The 19,516-nt window shown below is 36.6% G+C and overlaps 1 protein-coding gene across 2 annotated transcripts in view; it reads left to right on the forward strand.

Moving 5' to 3' along the window:
• Nucleotides 1–1,546: 1,546 nt before the first annotated feature.
• Nucleotides 1,547–19,516, forward strand: part of LOC139001791 (selection and upkeep of intraepithelial T-cells protein 1-like) — a 90,884-nt gene continuing 72,914 nt past the window's right edge. For both annotated transcript variants that reach the window (XR_011470105.1, XM_070403330.1), the window contains exons 1-2: nt 1,547–1,654; nt 15,942–16,033. Coding sequence is in view for 1 of the 2 variants with exons in the window: in XM_070403330.1 (XP_070259431.1) it covers nt 15,976–16,033 (58 nt within the window). In the remaining variant the exon portion in view is untranslated. The remainder of the gene's footprint in view (nt 1,655–15,941; nt 16,034–19,516) is intronic.

Genomic DNA, 19,516 nt, shown 5'->3' on the forward strand with positions numbered 1-19,516 from the left:
CTAGTTAAAAAATAAAGCATTATTAAAAATTGATTACAATGAAGTGATTATATTTATTTTAGATTAATTTTGTCTTCATGGATATAAATATTCCCATTCAAAGCATTCTTTCACAAACATTTTTTGTCCTTTTAGACAGAGTATGTGTTGTTTTTCAAGTGGGTTCTGCATCTGCCTTTTAACTCTACATATTTTGTGGCTAATGTTAAATGCATGCTATTTTTCCCCAGGTTTTCCTTGGGGGTTTTAACCTTATTTTTTATTATATCTTCACTCTAGTTTATAATTAAGAAGATATCTTACATATTTGTCTTTTGGTTTCATATTTGCCTGTACCTCATATTTGGTACTTTTTAATGATAGCAACATTTTTTTGGATAGATTTTCAGGAAAAGCAAAGTTGACCATGCGGTACCTTTGCAGATTTCATGTTTATGTTAAATGTTTAACATGTTTTAATATTTGTGAATTAAATAAAGGTGTAAGAGCTTTATTTATTATCTAAAATGTGAACAAAATGATAAAAATATTGTTCATCTAGTCCATGAAAGCCTTTTCCTGCCAAGTTTATTATGTAACTTGACTTCAGGTATTATCCATTTAATTGCATCAGATATGGCTCCATTTTTCAAATATTATGCTTATTTTTTTAATTTTGTTTTATTGCTTAAAGTATTACAAAGAGTATTACATATGTCTCCTTTTTTCCCCCCTTGACCTTCCCCTGGCCTCCCCTAACACCCAGTGTCTTGTGTCCATTGGTTATGCTTATATGCATGCATACAAGTCCTTTGGTTGATCTCTTACCCGCCCCCCTCTTACCCCCCAACCCTCCCCGGCCTTCCTGCGGTAGTTTGACAGTCTCTTTGATGCTGCTCTGCCTCTGTATCTATTTCTGTTCATCAGTTTATAATGGTCTTTATTATCCATAAATGAGTGAGATCATGTGGTATTTTTCTTTCATTAACTGGTTTATTTCACTTAGCATAATACTCTCCAGTTCCATCCATGCTGTGGCAAATGGTAAGAATCTCTTCTTTTTTACAGCAGAATAGTATTCCATTGTGTATATGTAACACAGTTTTCTAATCCATTCATCTCTTGATGGGCACTTAGGCTGTTTCCATATCTTAGCTATGGTGAATTGTGCTGCTATGAACATAGGGTTGCATAAACTACTATCTGCGATATGCTCTTCTCATGGCAGAAAGTGCCATCATTGCATTCTTACATTTAATTGCAATAGCATTGAGAATGAAATGCAAATGTTGCGAGTCAGACTCTATTATGAATGGTGGGAAAGGCAAATTGTGCTGAGACTGGTATTTCCAGAGAAGTTGGTGATGAGTTTCAGGGCCCCAGGGCAGATAAACCTGAACAATCAGTTCTCTGTTTTAGTAGCAGGCAGTCTGAAGTGTCTCAAGTGAGAGAATATAAATCTCACAAGGAAGAATAAGCAGTCCAGTCTCTGGTAGGCTGGCAAAACATATGAATGCTTAGAAGATATTCAGGGGAGCCAATTAATCAAATGACAACTCATTCTGGGTTCCTTGACTCCTGGAACTGAAGAACAACCTTCAGTTTTTAATTAATTCAACTGAGTCTCATCCTTAATAGTCACAAAAGAGACTGTCTCTGGATTCAGGATTTTAAGGTACTCTCTTTCTCTTTATCCATGCGTTCTGCTAAGGGCTCCTCATAAAAGGTTACTTACCTTTGTTAGTTATCTTTCCCTCAAAGAGATCTGAGCTCACATTCTGTAACAATTCTGCTTTATGTTGTTAAATTTTTATTTAGATTAATAACATTTGCTGTTTCAAAAGAGTAATATAAGATTATAGTGATTTTTTCAAGGAAGAGATTTCTCTTTTCACCTTTCTCCAGTAGTTTCATTAAATACATTATTTTTACCTTTTTTGACAAATATAACCTCTAATGACTACTTGATAAATCCTGAATTCTCAGACAGTGTTTGCATTCTGTTAAACCTCATCGACTCTTTGGAGGTAGTTTATAGCTAAGTTTCTCTACTAAAATTGGGTTTGAGGTGTCATTGTATTTTTGCAAGAAACTAGTTTTTTAGAATTAAAAAAAATCCCTTTCTGCCTAACCAAGGCATGCACATTCCTGTGGCATCTCTTCCCAACACAAGGATTCTGATATGCCTCCTTTTGAATCACTAACATATTGAAGTATTTATTTTCAAAAATTGTATTTTATTTTAATACTCAGGTGTTTTAGAATAAGATAAAAATGAAACTCATTTAAACAAAAGAAATTACAGAGGATTGGATGTTGTGATTTCTGTCTATCTCAAATGGAATGTAATCAATGCCTTTTCCATCCTCCCTCAAACACAATGCTAGGAATCTCCTAGCTTTTAATCTGAAAAACTGGTTGTGATTTACACTAATTAATTTCATGTGTTCAGAAACAAGCTTTCCTTTTAGTTGTTATTATACGGCACTCTTGAATATTGTGATTTTTAAAAATTAAATGTATTGGGATGACATTGGTTAATAAAATCATATAGGTTTCAGGTGTACGATTCTGATACATCACCTGTATATTGCATTGCATGCCCACCACATCTCCTTCCATTGCCATACACTCAATCCCTTTTACCCATCAACATCCTCTATCCCTCTTTCCTTCTGGTAGCCACCATAATGTTGTCTGTGTCAATGAGTTTTTGCTTCTTTGTTAGTTAATTTGTTACCTTCAGTTTTATATCCTACATATGAGTAACATCATATGGTTCTTGACTTTTTGTCTGACTTACTTTGCTTATCATTATATTCTCAAGATCCATCCATGTGGTCGCAATGGCGGTATTTCATCATTACTTATGGCTGAGTAATATTCCATTATATATCTTTATCCAATCATCTTTTGAAGGACACTTTGGTTATTTCCATGTCTTGGCCACTGTGAATAATTCTGCAAAGAGCATCGGGGTGCACTTATCTTTGTGCATAAATGCTTTTAAAATTTTCAACTAGATGCCCACAAGTGGGATTGCAGGGTTATATAGTCACTCTATTCTTAATTTTTGAAGAACTGCCATACTATTTTCCATAATGGCTGTACCAGTTTACATCCCACCAGCAGTAAATGAGGGTTTCTTTTCCCCCACAACCTCTCCAATGCTTGTTATCGCTTGTCTGGTTGATAATAACCATTTCAACAGATCTGAGTCAGTATCTCACTGTAGCTTTGATTTTCATTTCCCTAATACCAAGTGAAGTTAAGCATATTTCATATATATGTGGCCATTTGTAAGTCTTCTTGGGAGAAGTGTTTGTTCAGGTCCTTCGCCCATTTTCTAATTAGTTGCTTTTTTTTCTTGTTGTTAAGATGTATTAGTTCTTTATATATTTTGTATACTAACCCTTTGCCAGAGCTGTTGTTCGCAAATATCAAGTATTTTCTCCCATTTGGATGATTGCCTTTTGTTGTTGTTGATGATGATTTTTTTTTCTGTGTAGAAGTTTTTTAGCTTGATGTAGTCCTATTTGTTTATTTATTTATTTTTTAAATATATTTTTATTGATTTCAGAGAGGAAGGAAGAGGGAGAGAGAGATAGAAACATCAATGATGAGAGAGAATCATTTATTGGCTGCCTCCTGCATGCCCCCTACTGGGGATCGAGCCCACAGCTGCAACCTGGACATGTGTGTGACTAGGAATTGAACTGTGACCTCCTGGTTCATAGGTCAATACTCAACCACTGAGTCACACTGGCTGGGCTAATCCCATTTATTTTTTCTTTTACTTCCCTTACCTTTGGGGTCAAATTCTAAAATCCTCTCTAAGACCAAGATATATATGTTTAGTAGCCATGTTCTCTTTTATGTAATTTACTAGAGGCCCGATGCACAAAATTCGTGCATGGGGGAAGGGGGTACCCTCAGCCTGGCCTGCACTCTCTCGCAGTCTGGGACCCCTTGGGGGATGTCCACCTGCTGGCTTAGGCCCAATCCCCCCCCAGAATCGGGCCTAAGCTGGCAGGCAGACATTCCTCTCACAGTCCAGGGCTCTCGCAGACCGGGATGCTTCACTCCTTACTGCCCGCCTGCAGCAGAGGCAGAAGAGTCTCCTGCCACTGCCACTGTGCTGGCCAGCCGTGAGCTGGGTTTCTGGCTGAGTGGTATTCCCGCTGTGGGAGCACACTGACCGTCAGGGGGAAGCTTCAGCGTTGAGCATCTGCCCCCTGGTGGTCAGTGCACATCATAGCAACTGTTATAGCAGTCATTCTGCCATTCAGTCAATTTGCATATTAGTGTTTTATTATATAGGATTAGAGGTCCGATGCATGAAAATCGTGCAAGGGCCTTGGCCCTGGCCCCCACCCGCTCCCGCCATGGCCAGGGAGCTTTGCCGCCTCACTCACTGTGGCTTTGTCTGTAAGGAAGGACGTTCGGAAGGACGTCCAGTCTAATTAGCATATTACCCTTTTATCATTATAGATTGTTTCAGATCTTATATAGGGTGGGAAAAAATAGGTTAATGATAATAATATCATATAATACAATAATAAATAAATAATACAAGAATAAACTGGTTTTTGCATGCTTACAACTACAAATCTATTTTTGCCCACCCTATTAATTTTTTTGTATGGGTATAAACAGCAGTCTAGTTTTATTCTTTTCCAGTTTTCCCAGCACTATTTCTTGAAGAGGATATTTTTCTCCATTGTATGTTTTTCAATCCTTTGTGAGAAATTATTTGCCTATATACATGTGGCATCATTTCTGGGCTCTCAATTCCGCTCCACTAGTTTTTATGTTTATTTTTCTGCCAATACCACGCTCTTTTGTTTTCTCTTTATAGTACAATTTGAATTCAAGGAGTGTGATAGCTCCAGCTTCATTCTTTTTTCTCAGATTGCTTTGGCTATTTGGGGTCTTTTATGGTTCAATGCAAATCTGATAAATTTTTTGTTCTTTATCTTTAAAAAAAATGTCAGTGGCACAAGGATGGTTCAATATATTCAAATCAACCAATGTGATATACCACATTAACAAAATAAAGGGTAAAAATCATATGATCATAGCATTAGATGCAGAAAAAGCATTTGAAAAGATATAAGATCTGTTTATATTTTAAACACTCAATAAAATGAGTGTAGAAGAAAAGTACCTCAACGTAATAAAGACCATATATGACAAACCCTCAGCTAATATCATACTAAATCATGAAAAACTGGGAGCTTTTCCTCTGAGGTCAGGAATAAGATGAGGATGTCCACTCTTAGCACTTCAACTTCAACATAGTGCTGGAAGTACTAGTCAGAGTAATCAGGTAAGAAAAAGAAATAAGTCATTCAAATTGGGAATAAAGAAGTAAAATGGTCACTTTTGGCAGATGACCTGATTCTTTAAGCAGAAAACTCTAAAGTCTCACCACCAAAAATATTAGAAACAAAAAGCAAATACAGTAAAGTTGCAGGATTCAAAATAAATGTACAAAAATCAATGGCATTCCTATATACTGACAATAAAATTTCAAAAAAAATGAAACAAAAAATTCCTTTTGCAATTGCAACAAAAAGAATAAAATACCTAAGAATAAACTTTAAGTGTTGGTAGAATTCACTAGTGAAATCATCTGGTCCTCAACTTTTCCTTTTTTGGAATTTTTTGATAGGTGTTTCAATTTCCTCACTGTTGATCGGTCTATTGATATTTTCCAGTTCTTCTTTTTTTAAAAAAATTAATCTTTATTTTTGAAAGTATTACATATGTCCCCTTTTTACCTCCATTGACCCCCTCCAGCCCACCTCTGCCCCCAGCCTCAGGCCCTTACAGTCCCATTGTCTGTGGCCATGGGCCATGCATATAAATACAAGGTTCTTGGTTGATTACTTCCCATTTACCCACCCACCCCCACCTTCCCTCCAAGATTCCTCACTCTGTTCCATGCTTCTACATCTCTGGATCTATTTTGTTCATCAGTTTATTTTGTTACTTATATTACACATAGGAGTGAGATCATGTGATACTTGTCTTTCTCTGACTGGCTTATTTCACTAAGCATGATACTCTCCAGGTCCCTCCATGCTGTCTCAAGGGGTAACAGATTCTTCTTTTTTAATGCTGCACAGTATTCTCTGGTGTAAGTGTACCACAGCTTTTTTTATCCACCCATATACTGATGGGAACTTGGCCTGTTTCCAGATCTTAGCTATTGTAAATTGTGCTACTAAGAATATAGAGGTGCACACATTCTTTCTGATTGGTGTTTAGATTTTCTTAGGATATATGCCTAGAAGTGGGATCACTGGGTCAAATGCCAGTTCCATATTTAATTTTTTGAGGAAACTCCATACTGTTTTCCTTAATGGCTGCACCAATCTGCATTCCCACCAGCAGTGTACTAGGGTTCCCTTTTCTTCATATCCTCACAGCACTTGTCATTTGTTGATTTGTTGAGAGTAGCCATGCTGACAGGTATGAGGTGCTACCTCATTGTTATTTTAATTTGCATCTCTCTGATGGTCAGTGACATTGAGCATTTTTTTCATAAGTCTCTTGGCCATCTGTATGTCCTCTTTGGAGAATTGTCTATTTAGATCTTTTGACCATTTTTTAATTGGATTGTTTGTCTTCCTTTTGTTAAGTTATATGAGTTCCTTATATATTTTGGATATTAACCCTTTATCAGATGTATCTGTGCTAAATATGTTCAACTATACAGTGGGCTCCCTTTGGGTTTTATTGATGGTTTCTTTTGCTGTGCAGAAGCTTTTTATTTTGATGTAGTCCCATTTCTTTATTTTCTCCTTAGTTTCCTTTGCCCTAGGACAGTGGTCGGCAAACTGCGGCTCGCGAGCCACATGAGGCTCTTTGGCCCCTTGAGTGTGGCTCTTCCACAAAATACCACATGCGGGCGCGCATGTACACTGCGATAGAAACTTCGTGGCCCATGCACAGAAGTCGGTATTTTGTGGAAGAGCCACACTCAAGGGGCCAAAGAGTCGCATGTGTCCCTCAAGCTGCAGTTTGCCGACCGCTGCCCCAGGAGATGTATCTGTAAACATATTTCTATGAGAGATGTCTGAGATTTTTCTGCCTATGGTTTCTCCTAGAATTTTTATGGTTTCATAACTTACATTTAAGTCTTTTATCCATTTTGAGTTTATTCTTGTGTATGATGTAAGTTGGTGGTCTAGTTTCTTCCTTCCTTTCCTTCTTTTTTTCCTTCTTTCTTTTTTTCCTTTTTTTTCTTTCTTTCCTTTCTTTTCTTTCTTTTCTTTCTTTTCTTTCTTTTCTTTCTTTTCTTTCTTTTCTTTCTTTTCTTTCTTTTCTTTCTTTTCTTTCTTTTCTTTCTTTCTTTCTTTCTTTCTTTCTTTCTTTCTTTCTTTCTTTCTTTCTTTCTTTCTTTCTTTCTTCTCCTTCCTTCCTTCCTTCCTTCCTTCCTTCCTTCTTTCCTTCCTTCCTTCCTTCCTTCCTTCCTCCCCCTCCCTCCCTCCCTCCCTCCTCCTACTTTCTTTCTTTCTTTCTTTCTTTCTTTCTTTCTTTCTTTCTTTCTTTCTTTCTTTCTTTCTTTCTTTCTTCCTTCCTTCCTTCCTTCCTTCCTTCCTTCCTTCCTTCCTTTCTTTCTTCCTTCCTTCCTTCCTTTCTTCCTTCCTTCCTTCCTTCCTTCCTTCCTTCCTTCTTTCCTTCCTTCCTTCCTTCCTTCCTTCCTTCCTTCCTTCCTTCCTTCCTTCCGTCCTTCCTCCCCCTCCCTCCCTCCCTCCCTCCTCCTACTCTCTTTCTTTCTTTCTTTCTTTCTTTCTTTCTTTCTTTCTTTCTTTCTTTCTTTCTTTCTTCCTTCCTTCCTTCCTTCCTTCCTTCCTTCCTTCCTTCCTTCCTTTCTTTCTTTCTTTCTTCCTTCCTTTCTTTCTTTCTTTCTTTCTTTCTTTCTTTCTTTCGCATGTATCTGTCCAATAAACACTGTTTATTGAAGAGACTGTCTTGACCTCCATTGTATGCTCTTGCCTCCTTTGTCAAATATTAATTGAGCATAATGGCTTGGGTCGATTTCTGGGGTCTCTGTTCTGTTCCATCGATCTATATGTCTGTTCTTGTGCCAATATAAGGCTGTTTTGATTACAGTGGCTTTGTAGTATAACTTGAAATCTGGTATTGTGATTCTTTCAACTTTGTTTTTCTTTCTCAAGATTGCTACAGCTATTCAGGATCTTTTTAAATTACATATAAATTTTTGGAGTATTTGTTCTAGATCTGTGAAATATGCTGTTGGTATTTTAATAGGGATTACATTAAATCTGTAGATTGCCTTGGGTAGTATGGACATTTTAATGATGTTGATTCTACCAATCCATGAACACAGCATATTCTTCTACTTGTTTATATCTTTTTCTATCTCTTTTTCCAGCATCCTGTAGTTTTCAACGTCTGAGAAAACGTCTTTTGCCTCCTTGTTTAAGTTGATTCCTAAGTATCTTAATTTTTTGTTACAATGATAAATGGGATTGTTTGTTTAATTTCTCTGCCTGAGAATTCATTATTGGTATATAAAAAAAAGCCATCGATTTTTGGGTGTTTCTTTTGTATCCGGCTACATTGCCAAATTCATTAATTAAATCTAGCAGTTTTTTGGTGGAGTCTTTAGGTTTTTCTATGAGCAATATCATGTCATCTGTGAATAATGACAGTTTTACTTCCTCTTTTCCAATTTGGATGCCTTTTATTTCTTCTTGTCTGATCACTGTGGCTATGTTGAAAAAGAGTGTGAAAGCAGACATTGCTGTCTTATTCCTGTTCTTAGGGGAAATGGTTTTAGTTTTTGCCCATTGAGTATGATGTTCACTATAGGTTTGTCATATGTCAAAGGCCATCCTTTATCATGTCGAGATATGATCCCTCTATTCCCACTTTGCAGAGAGTTTCTTATAAAAAATGGACGTTGTATTTTGTCAAATGTTTTTTCTGTGTCTATTGATATGATCATTGATGTGATTTTTGTATTTCAATTTGTTTATGGGATGTATCACGTTTATTGATTTGTGAATATTGTACCAGCCTTGAATTTCTGGAATAAATCCCACTTGGTCATGATGTATGATCTTTTTAATATATTGCTAGATGTGATTTGCTAATATTTTCTTGAGGATTTTAGCATCTATGTTCATCAGGAATAAGGGCCTGTAATTTTCTTTCTTTGTAGTGTCTTTACCTGGTGTTGGAATTAGGCTAATGTTGGCCTCATAAAAAGAGTTCAGAAGTGTTCCTTCTTCTTGGATTTTTTGGAATAGATTGAGGCGATATAGGTGTTAGTTCTTTTTTCAATGTTTAGTAAAACTTCCATGTGAAGCCATCCGGACCTGGGAGTTTTGGGGGTTTATTTGCTGAGAGTTTTTTGGTTACTGCTTCTATTTTATCAGTAGTTATTGGAATATTTAGGTTTTCTGATTCTTCCTGATTCTGTTTTGGGAAATTGTATTTTTCTAGGAATTTTTCCATTTCATCCACATTGTACAGCTTGTTGGCATATAGTTGTTCATAGTATTTATCTTTTGTATTTCTGTAGTGTCAGTGGTTACTTCTCCACTTTCTGATTTTATTTATTTGGGTCATCTCATTTGTATCTTGATGAATCTGGTTAACAGTTTATTAATTTTGTTTATCCTTTCAAAGAACCAGCTCTTGGTTTGATTGATTTTTTTTTTTTAGTCTCTATGTTGTTTATTTCTGCTCTAATCTTATTTCCTTCCTTCTACTTACACTTGGCTTTTATTATTGTTCTCTTTCTAGTTCTTTAAGTTGTAGGGTTACATAGTTTATTGTTGATTTTTCTTGCTTTTTGAGGTATGCCTGTAGTACTATGAACTTTTATTTCAAGAACAGCTTTTGCTGTGTCCCAGAGATTTTGGTGTGTGTTCATTTTCATTCGTTTCTAGGAAGTTTTTTTTTTTTATTTCTTTCTTGATCTCATTGGTAACCCAGTCATTGTTTGATAACATGCTGTTTAGCCTCCATGTGTTTGAATACTTTTGGGTGTTTTCACTGTAGTTGATTTCTAATTTCATTCCATTGTGATCTGAGAAGATGCTTGATATGATTTCAATTTTCTTGAACTTGTAGAGACTTGTTTTGTGTCCTAACATCTGGTCTATCTTTGTGAGTGATCCAAGGGCACTTGAGAAGAATGTATATTTTGCTGCTTTGGGGTGAAATGTTTTATTAATGTCAATTAAATCCATTTGATCCAGGGAGCCTTTTAGAGTCACTGTTTCCTTGTTAAGTTTTTGTCTGGAAGATCTATCCAGTGAAGTCACTGGGGTGTTAAAGTCCCCTACTATGACTTTATTGTTATTGATCTCTCTCTCTCTCTCTCTCTCTCTCTCTATATATATATAATATATAATAATTATAATATAACATATATTATATATTATAATATAATATGTCATAATATATTATATTATATTAAAATTATAATATAATATATTATATATATTATATTATATATTATATATTATATATATTATATATATTATATATATTATATATATTATATATATATATATTATATATATTATATATATTATATATTATATATATTATATATTATATATATTATATATATTATATATATGAAGTGGAGATAAAAAATTTGTCTGAAACAGAGTTCAGAGTAATGATGGTAAAGATGCTCAACAGCATTCGAAAAGATATAGTAACTATGAAGAAAGAACAGTCTGAGCTAAAGAATGACATAACACAAATAAAGAAGGTGCTCCAATATTGGCTGCATATATGTTTACCATGGTTATATCTCTTGTTGGATTGATCCATTTACTATTATGTAGTGACCTTTGTTGTCTCTTGTCATGGCCTTCATTTTGAAGTCTATTTTATTGGATATGAATATTGCTACTCCAGCTTTTATTTCTTTTCCATTTGCGTGGAAAAAAATTTCGATCCCCTCACTCTCATCCTGTGTGTCTTTTGTTTTGATGTGGGTCTCTTGTAAATAGCATATAGTTGGATATGTTTTTGTATTCATTCAGCTATCCTATGCCTTTTGATTGGAGCATTTAATCTATTTACATTTATGGTTATTATTGATAGGTACTTATTTATTGTCATTTTAATTCTGTATGTCTAGCTTTCTTTCTCTGTTTCTTCTCATTATAGCAGTCCCTTTAGCATTTCTTGTAATGCTGGCTTGGTGGTGATGTACTCCTTTAGCCTTTCTCTTGTCTGGGAAGCTCTTTATTTGACTATTTTAAATGATAGTCTTGCTGGATATAGTAATATTGATTTCAGATTCTTGCTTTCCATTACCTTGAGTACTTCATGCCATTCCCTTCTGGCCTGTAGAGTTTCTGATGAGAAATCAGTTGTCAGCCTTTTGGGAGCTCCTTCGTAAATAAAAAATTGTGTTTCTCTTGCTACCTTTAAGATTCTTTCTTTGTCTTTAATTTTTGGCATTTTAATTGATGTGTCTGAGCATGGGCCTATATGGGTTTTTCTTGCTTGGGGTTCTCTGTGCCTCCTGAACTTGTGTAACTTTTTTCTTTAACAGGTTAGAGAAGTTTTCTGCCATTATTTCTTCAAACACATTCCCTATCCCTTCCTCCCTTTCTGCCCCTTCTGATACACCTGCTATTCTAATATTGTTACAATTCATGTTGTCCCACAGCTCCCTAAGCAGTCCTCCTGTTTTTTAATTGTGGTATTTTTGGGTTTTTTTTCCTTTTTGGTTCTCTGGTTGAGCGATTTTTTTAACCCTGTCTTCTAAATCACTGATTTAATCCTCATCTTCTCCTAATCTGCTGTGTATTCCTTCCAGTGTGTTCTTTATTTGTTTTATGTCATTCTTTATCTCAGACTGTTCTTTCTTCATAGTTACTATATCTTTTCTCATGCTGTTGAGCATCTTTACTATCATTACTCTGAACTCTGTTTCGGACAAATTTTTTTTTATCTCCACTTCATTTATTTCTTCTTCTGGAGAATTCTCTTGTTCTTTTATTTTGGCTTTGTCTCCTCATTTTGGCTGCCTGCTTGGGTTTATGACTATGTATTAGGTAGATCTCCTATACCTCTCAATCTCTAGTGCAGGACAGTGTCAAATGCTGTTTCTGGCTAATTAGATCAGGCAAAGACTCAAAGCCTTCAGAGACTGTCTCTGCCTGCATATTGATAGGCTTCTGATTTGGATTCCCCTCAGGCAGACGTCCTCAGGTGTGGCTGGAGTTTTTTTGTCATTGTTGTTTTCAACAGTTGTTTCTGCCTGGAGACTAATTGCTATTTTTAGTCTCTTAAGTGGCCTCAGGAACTTCTCACTGTGGGGCCAGTTGTTTTCCAATAGGGTGGGTCAGCTGGGGTATAGCTAATGCCTGCATGAGAAAGATGCCCTCTTCAGCATGAGAAAATGACTCTGCACAGGAAACCAGGGTGTCTCCCTTCTGAGCTCTAGCCCCAGAGTCCTGGAACTTGGCTTCTGCTCACCAAGCTCCAGCCCACTTGCCCTCCCTCTGCTGAAGCATAAGATAGGTGGCACCATAGGAAATTTTGTGCACTGGCCCTTTAAGATGGTGCCTGAATTTTCAGCTATCTCTCCCTGGCAGGTAGCAGCTCTGCTGCTTTTCACAGCCAGATGTTATGTGAGTATCCTTCTCAGTTATGGTGTTCTCTGCTAGGGGGCCTGGCTTGGGGATTTCACCTCAGATTTCTCAGTGGGAATCCCCCACAGCTGAGATATTTCTCCAGAACTTCAGTTGCTGTCTGTGGGTGCCCAGCCAGCCCTTTCATGCCTCCACCCCTCTAACCAGTCTCAATGTGGTCTCCACTTTGGGTCCTCAAGTATCAGGGTTCTGTCCAGTGAGTCTTTCATTGAATATTCAGGAAATTTTTCTGTATTTTAGTTGTAATTCCAGTTCACTCTTGGGAGCATGTCTATGCAGCATCCACTTACTCCACCACCATTTTTAATCTCTACTATTTACCAGTTCTTTATGATTGAGTCTAGGAAGGTTACGTATTTCTAGGAATGTATCTATTCCTCTGAGGTTATTGAATTTTGTAGCATATAGTCTTTCACAGTATTTTTGTATGATCCTTTGTATTTCTGTGATGTATGTGAGAATCCTATGCCCAGAAAAGTACAAGATATTATTTTAAAAAGAGATTGAAGAAGACACAAAGAAATGGAAATATATTCCATGTTCATGGACAGGAAGAAAGAACATCATTAAAATGGCTATATTTCCCAAAGCAATCCCCATCAAAATTCTACTGAATATTTTAAATTGATGATTATGTCTTTATTTAAAGATCAATTTGGAATGGATTGTCCTTTTAATAATATTGAGTGCTTAAATCAACAAACATAGTAATTTTTGTATTTTTTATTTGAATTAAACTATATAATATCTAAAAAGACATAAATTTATTGGATTATACTATTTGACCAATTTCTGCAATCTAGGCACCTCCAAATAGCCTGAATCATCCTTTTCCTCTCTTATAGACACTTGTCCACTCCCTCTGTCACAGTAACATAATTTTAACTTCTCACAGCATGGATATTTTTGTGTGTACCTATTTTTTGTATACCTTCCTTATATAAGTGGGATCAGAAATTATGTAGCATGTACCCTTTGAGAATGGCCTCCTTTGCCTAATATCATGTTTGTAAGATCTGACCATACTGTTGCATTGTAGATTGTTCATTTCTGTTTTAGATAATTCTATTGTATGAATGGAATATAATTTATTTATTTATCCATTCTACTGTTATGAATACTTTGAACATTATCCATTTGAGGTTATTATGAATAGTGCTAGGAATATTTTAGTACATGTTTTTTGGTAAATATATGTCTACATTTCTAATGGCTATATTTCTAAGAATGATATATGCATTAGTAGATACTGCCTAAAGTTTTCAATGTGGTTTTATTATTTTATATTGTCCCTTACAGTGTTTGAGTGTGCTAGCTGGGTTATTTCATATCCTTGCCAACATTCTGTGTTCTCCATATATATTTTTAAACTAGAGGCCAGGGAACAAAATTTGTGCACTTGAGGGGTCCCTCAACCTGGCCGGTGCCTTCTTGTAGTCCAGAGCCCTCGGAGGATGTCTGACTGACAACTTAGGCCCTCTCCACATGGGGAGCAGCCTAAGCCATCAGTCAGACATTCTTAGTGCTGCCATGGAGGCAGAAGAGGCTCCTGCCACCGCTGTTGCACTTGCCAGCCATGAGCCTAGCTTCTGGCTGAACAGTGTTCATCCTGTGGAAGCGCACTGACCACTGGGGGGCAGCTCCTACATTGAGTGTCTGCCCCCTGGTGGTCAGTGTGTGTCATAGCATGGCCATTTGGTCAATTTGCATATTAGCCTTTTATTATATAGGATTTAAGCTATTTTGGTGAGTCTGTTACTATATTTTATTGTGTGGATATTATTTTTGTTTTATTTAATGATTAATTAATCATATTGAAGTTATAAATAATTTCATATGTGTAATTTTTCATCTTTCCAATCACCACTATTTTTTATTGCTTAATTGATCTCCTTATTCTCAATTTACTTCTTTTCAAGTAAGTGTCTCCACTACTACAAAAGTGATATTTCCAAAATGCAGATATAGCCTGGCCAGAGTGGTTCAGCTTGTTGGATATTGTCCTGTGCACTGTGCACTGAAAGGTTGCTGGTTTGATTCCTGATCAGGGCACATACCTGGGTTAGGGGTTAGATCCCCACTTAAGGCATGTATGGAAGACAACCAATTAATGTTTCTCTTTCACATTAATGACTCTCTCTCTCTCTCTCTCTCTGTTTCTCTCTCTCTCTCTCTCTCTCTCTCTGTCTTCCTCTCACTAAGTATATCTTTGTGTGGGGAATAAAACATAGTAGAAATAAAATAAAGTGCAGATATGGCCTAGCCCCTTCTTTAGTATTCCTAATTTTTCCTTAAGTTAAAATTCTATTTCTTTGACTTGGTATGTTATTTTATTTTATTTTATTTTAATAAAATTTTTTAAAAATATATTTTATTGATTTTTTACAGAGAGGAAGGGAGAGAGATAGAGAGTTAGAAACATCAATGAGAGAGAAACGTCGATCAGCTGCCTCCTGCACATCTCCTACTGGGGATGTGCCCGCAACCCAGGCACATGCCCTTGACCGGAATCGAACCCGGGACCCTTCAGTCCGCAGGCCGACACTCTATCCACTGAGCCAAACCAGTTTCGGCTTGACTTGGCATTTTAATGTTCATGATTTAGCATTTCCTCATCTCTCACCTTCTCATATCTGCAAGAAGTGCATATTCAAAACTTATCCAATATAGAAAGGAAATATGAAACTAGTAATTTATAATTTATTTTCTTAGTCATGGAGTTAATATTTATAGGGGAGAAGAAAATTTCTCAGATTTTATATTGAACATGCCAGTTCCCTTTGGCATATTCTATGGCAATTTGGCTTAACAAGTTGATTTCTTTAATTCCCCCACTTCTATGCTAGGCAGAAGAAATTTCTCTCCGTGGATGACCTCTATTTGGAGCTCAATCTCATTAGACCATTTTGTTGATTCTATGATGCCACGATTCTGATTTCTATCTCTCCAACCTCCTGTGTAGCTCCATTAGAATTATGATCTGTCCCTGGTTGATCTCCATGCAAGGAAGCAGCTCCCTGTGATTTGATAGGAACTAAACCTAGATTCAGCACTCATGGAGCCAAACTCTTGTATATCAGAGAATGCACCTCAGATTTATTGCTTCCTCCACTAAGTTCATTTAGTAGCAGTTGAAGAGAACAGTGAGAAACTCAGTGACATTGAGGCATATAGGAATAGTATTACTATTTTTTTAAAAATCATTGACAACAAATTTCTAAAGGTTAAGAGTTGGAAACAGTCTCTGTTCAGTTAATATTCACTAATGCACATCAACGTATTCTTTTTTTTTAGAGTCATTGAATTTCCTCATCTTATCTGACTTATAATGGAGTTCATGTGTTTTGTTGCCATCATTCTGATGCAGATGCCAGTACCAACTCCAGGTATAAATAATTTTTAATATCTCTGTCAAGAAGGCTGCAAGGTCTATAAACAAAGCAGAGTGAGACCTTTACCCTACAATCTACAGAGGAGATATTATTAAGAAACGGAAGAAATATTTTCCTAAAATAGAGGTAACTTGGAGCCAGCAGGGCAAACCTGAATCACTTACTATAGTCTAGTTCAATCAGGAGCAAAATATAATCATCTATGACAGTAGGTATTCAGAGAAAGAAAAAATTATTGGAGGCTAAAATTGTGTGGGAAGACATACAGGAAGAGGTGAAACTTCAGTATGATCTCAAAAGATAGGTGGAATTTATTGTTTTATAAATTGAGGAGAAGGTGTTTTTAAGAATCAGTAAAGAAAACAGCAAATGTAGAGAATTTTGGAAGATTATCCTGAAGAATTAGAAAGTGTTAGAAAATAGTGTTTCTAAAAAAACTGGTTATTAGGGGAAATGCCTTATGCCCTTAATTTTCTGTGTGGTTTGGGAAGTTTCTGTGTGAGAGATGAGCTTTGGAACAGCCTGAAGTCACAAAAACATGGTTCTATTACAGACAGAGAGATAAATAATGTGTAATTTAAGGTCACAAGTTTTATCCAGACTACTATTTTTTTTTTTACTTCTTTTTTATTGTTTGCACTATTACATATGTCTCCATTTCCTCCACCCTCCCTTTACCCATCTCCTCCATGCCCACACCCACCCTTCCCTCTGGTCATCGCCATACTGTTGTCTGTGTCTATGAGTTATGCATATATGTTCCTTGGCTAATCCCTTTACCTTCTTTCATCCAGTCCCCCCCACCCCCCTCCTATGACAGCTGTTAATCTGTTCCATGATCGTTTTCGATCAGTTTATTTTGTACATTAGATTCCACATATAAGTGAGATCGTATGGTATTTGTTTTTCACCCACTAGCTTATTTCACTTAGTATAGTACTTTCCATGTTTATCCATGCTGTTGCAAAAGATAAGAATTCTTTCTTTTTTTACGGCTGCATAGTATTCTATTGTATACATATATGACAGCTCTTTTTATCTTTTGATCTACTGATGGGTACTTGGGTTGTTTCCAGATCTTGGATATTGAAAATAATGCTGCTATGAGAAAAGGGGTGCATATATTCTTTTGAATTGGCATTTTGGTATTCTTAGGATACATTCCCAAAAGTGGGTCAAAAGGAAATTCCATTTTAATTTCTTTTGTTGAAACTCCATGCCGTTTTTCACAGTGGCTGCACCAGTCTGAATTTCCACCAGCAGTGTAGTAGAGTTCTCTTTTCTCTACATCCTCACTAGCACTTGTTTTTTATTTATTGATGATAATTTTATTTATTTTTTTCTTTATTTTAATTTTGTTCTTATTTGTTACCTAAAGTTTTACATATGTCTCCTTTCTCAGATTGACAACCCCCCGCCCCAACTATTATCACCCTAGGCAAGCCCCCACCGCCCCAGTGTCTGTGTCCATTGGTTATGCTAATATGCATGCATACAAGTCCTTTGGTTGCTCTCTAACACCCCCTCCCATGCTATTTGTCTTTGGATCTATTCTTTTTTTTCTTTTTCTTTTTTTTAAATTAAATCTTTATTGTTCAGATTATTACAGTTCTTCCTCTTTTTTCCCCCCATAGCTCCCTTCCACCCGGTCCCCCCCTCCATCCCCCCCCCTCACTGTCCTCATCCATAGGTGCACGATTTTGTCCAGTCTCTTCCCACATCCCCAACACCCCTTTCCCCTCCAAGAATAGTCAGTCCACTCCCTTTCTATGCCCCTGATTCTATTATAATCACCAGTTTATTCTGTTCATCACATTATTTATTCACTTGATTTTTAGATTCACTTGTTGATAGATGTGTATTTGTTGTTCATAATTTGTATCTTTACCTTTTTCTTCTTCTTCCTCTTCTTAAAGGATACCTTTCAGCATTTCATATAATACTGGTTTGGTGGTGATGAACTCCTTTAGCTTTTCCTTATCTGTGAAGCTCTTTATATGACCTTCAATTCTGAATGATAGCTTTGCTGGATAAAGTAATCTTGATTGTAGGTTCTTGGCATTCATCACTTTGAATATTTCTTGCCACTCCCTTTTGGCCTGCATGGTTTCTGTTGAGAAATCAGCTGACAGTCATATGGGTACTCCCTTGTAGGTAACTGACTTTCTTTCTCTTGCTGCTTTTAAGATTCTCTCTTTGTCTTTTGCTCTTGGCATTTTAATTATGATGTGTCTTGGTGTGGTCCTCTTTGGATTCCTTTTGTTTGGAGTTCTCTGTGCTTCCTGGACTTGTAAGTCTATTTCTTTCACCAGGTAAGGGAAGTTTTCTGTCATTATTTCTTCAAATAGGTTTTCAATATCTTGCTCTCTCTCTTCTTCTGGCACCCCTATAATTCGGATGTTAGTAGGCTTGAAGTTGTCCCAGAGGCTCCTTATACTCACTATCTTCGTATTTTTGTATTCATTTTTCATTTTGCTTTTCCGGTTGGGTGTTTTTTGTTTCTTCGTATTTCAAATCTTTGACTTGATTCTTGCGATCCTCTAGTCTGCTGTTGGAACTCTGCATAATATCCTTTATTTCAGTCAGTGTATGCTTAATTTCTAGTTGGTCCTTTTTCATAACCTCGAGGGTCTCACTACATTTATCGGTGGTCTCACCAGTCTTTTTGAGGATCTTGCTAAATTTATTGGCGGTTTCTAGAAAGTTCTTGAAAAACCTTAAAAGTGTGGTTTTAAACTCTATATCCAGTCGTTTCCTTTCCTCCATTCCTGTCATTTGTGACCTGTTTCTTTGTCTCCTCATTTTTTGTTGGGGTCCAACCCCAACGGGTCTAGGGGTCCCCAAAGGTGGGGATGGAGTCGGTGAAGAAGGAATGACACAGAGGCAGCATTCAGGTGATCATCATAGTTGGGTTCCTCAGCCAGGTTCTGTTGCCAGGTTCTAGTCAGGTTCTCTAGCGAAGTTCTGTTCAGGATCTCCAGAGAAGTTCTGGTTCTAGGTTCTCCAGCCAAGTTCTGTAGCAAGGTTCTGTCCAGGATCTTTTGCCATGTTCTCTCACTAGGTTGTGTCTCTAGGTTCTTCAGCCAGGTTCTCTCGCTAGGTTCTGTTTCTAGGTTCTCTCCTGGATCTATTCTTGTTCATCCAATTATGTTGATTGTTATATTCCACATATGAGTGAGATCATGTGATATTTACCATTCTCTGACTGGCTTATTTGGCTTAGCATAAAGCTCTCCAGTTCCATCCATGCTGTTGCAAATGGTAAAAGTTCCTTCTTTTTTATAGCAGTGTAGTATTCCACTGTGTAGATGTACCACAGTTTTTTAATTCGCTCATCTGCTGATGGGCACTTGGGTTGCTTCCAAATCTTAGCTATGTAAATTGTGCTGTTATGAACATAGGGGTGCATGTATCCTTTCTGATCGGTGTTTCTTGTTTATTGAAATATAGTCTATTCCCTAGCCCATTTGGCTCAGT

The sequence above is a fragment of the Myotis yumanensis genome, unplaced genomic scaffold, assembly GCF_028538775.1.
Source record: "Myotis yumanensis isolate MYYU_CA2020_CCGP unplaced genomic scaffold, mMyoYum1.0.hap1 SCAF_2, whole genome shotgun sequence".
NCBI lineage: Eukaryota > Metazoa > Chordata > Mammalia > Chiroptera > Vespertilionidae > Myotis > Myotis yumanensis.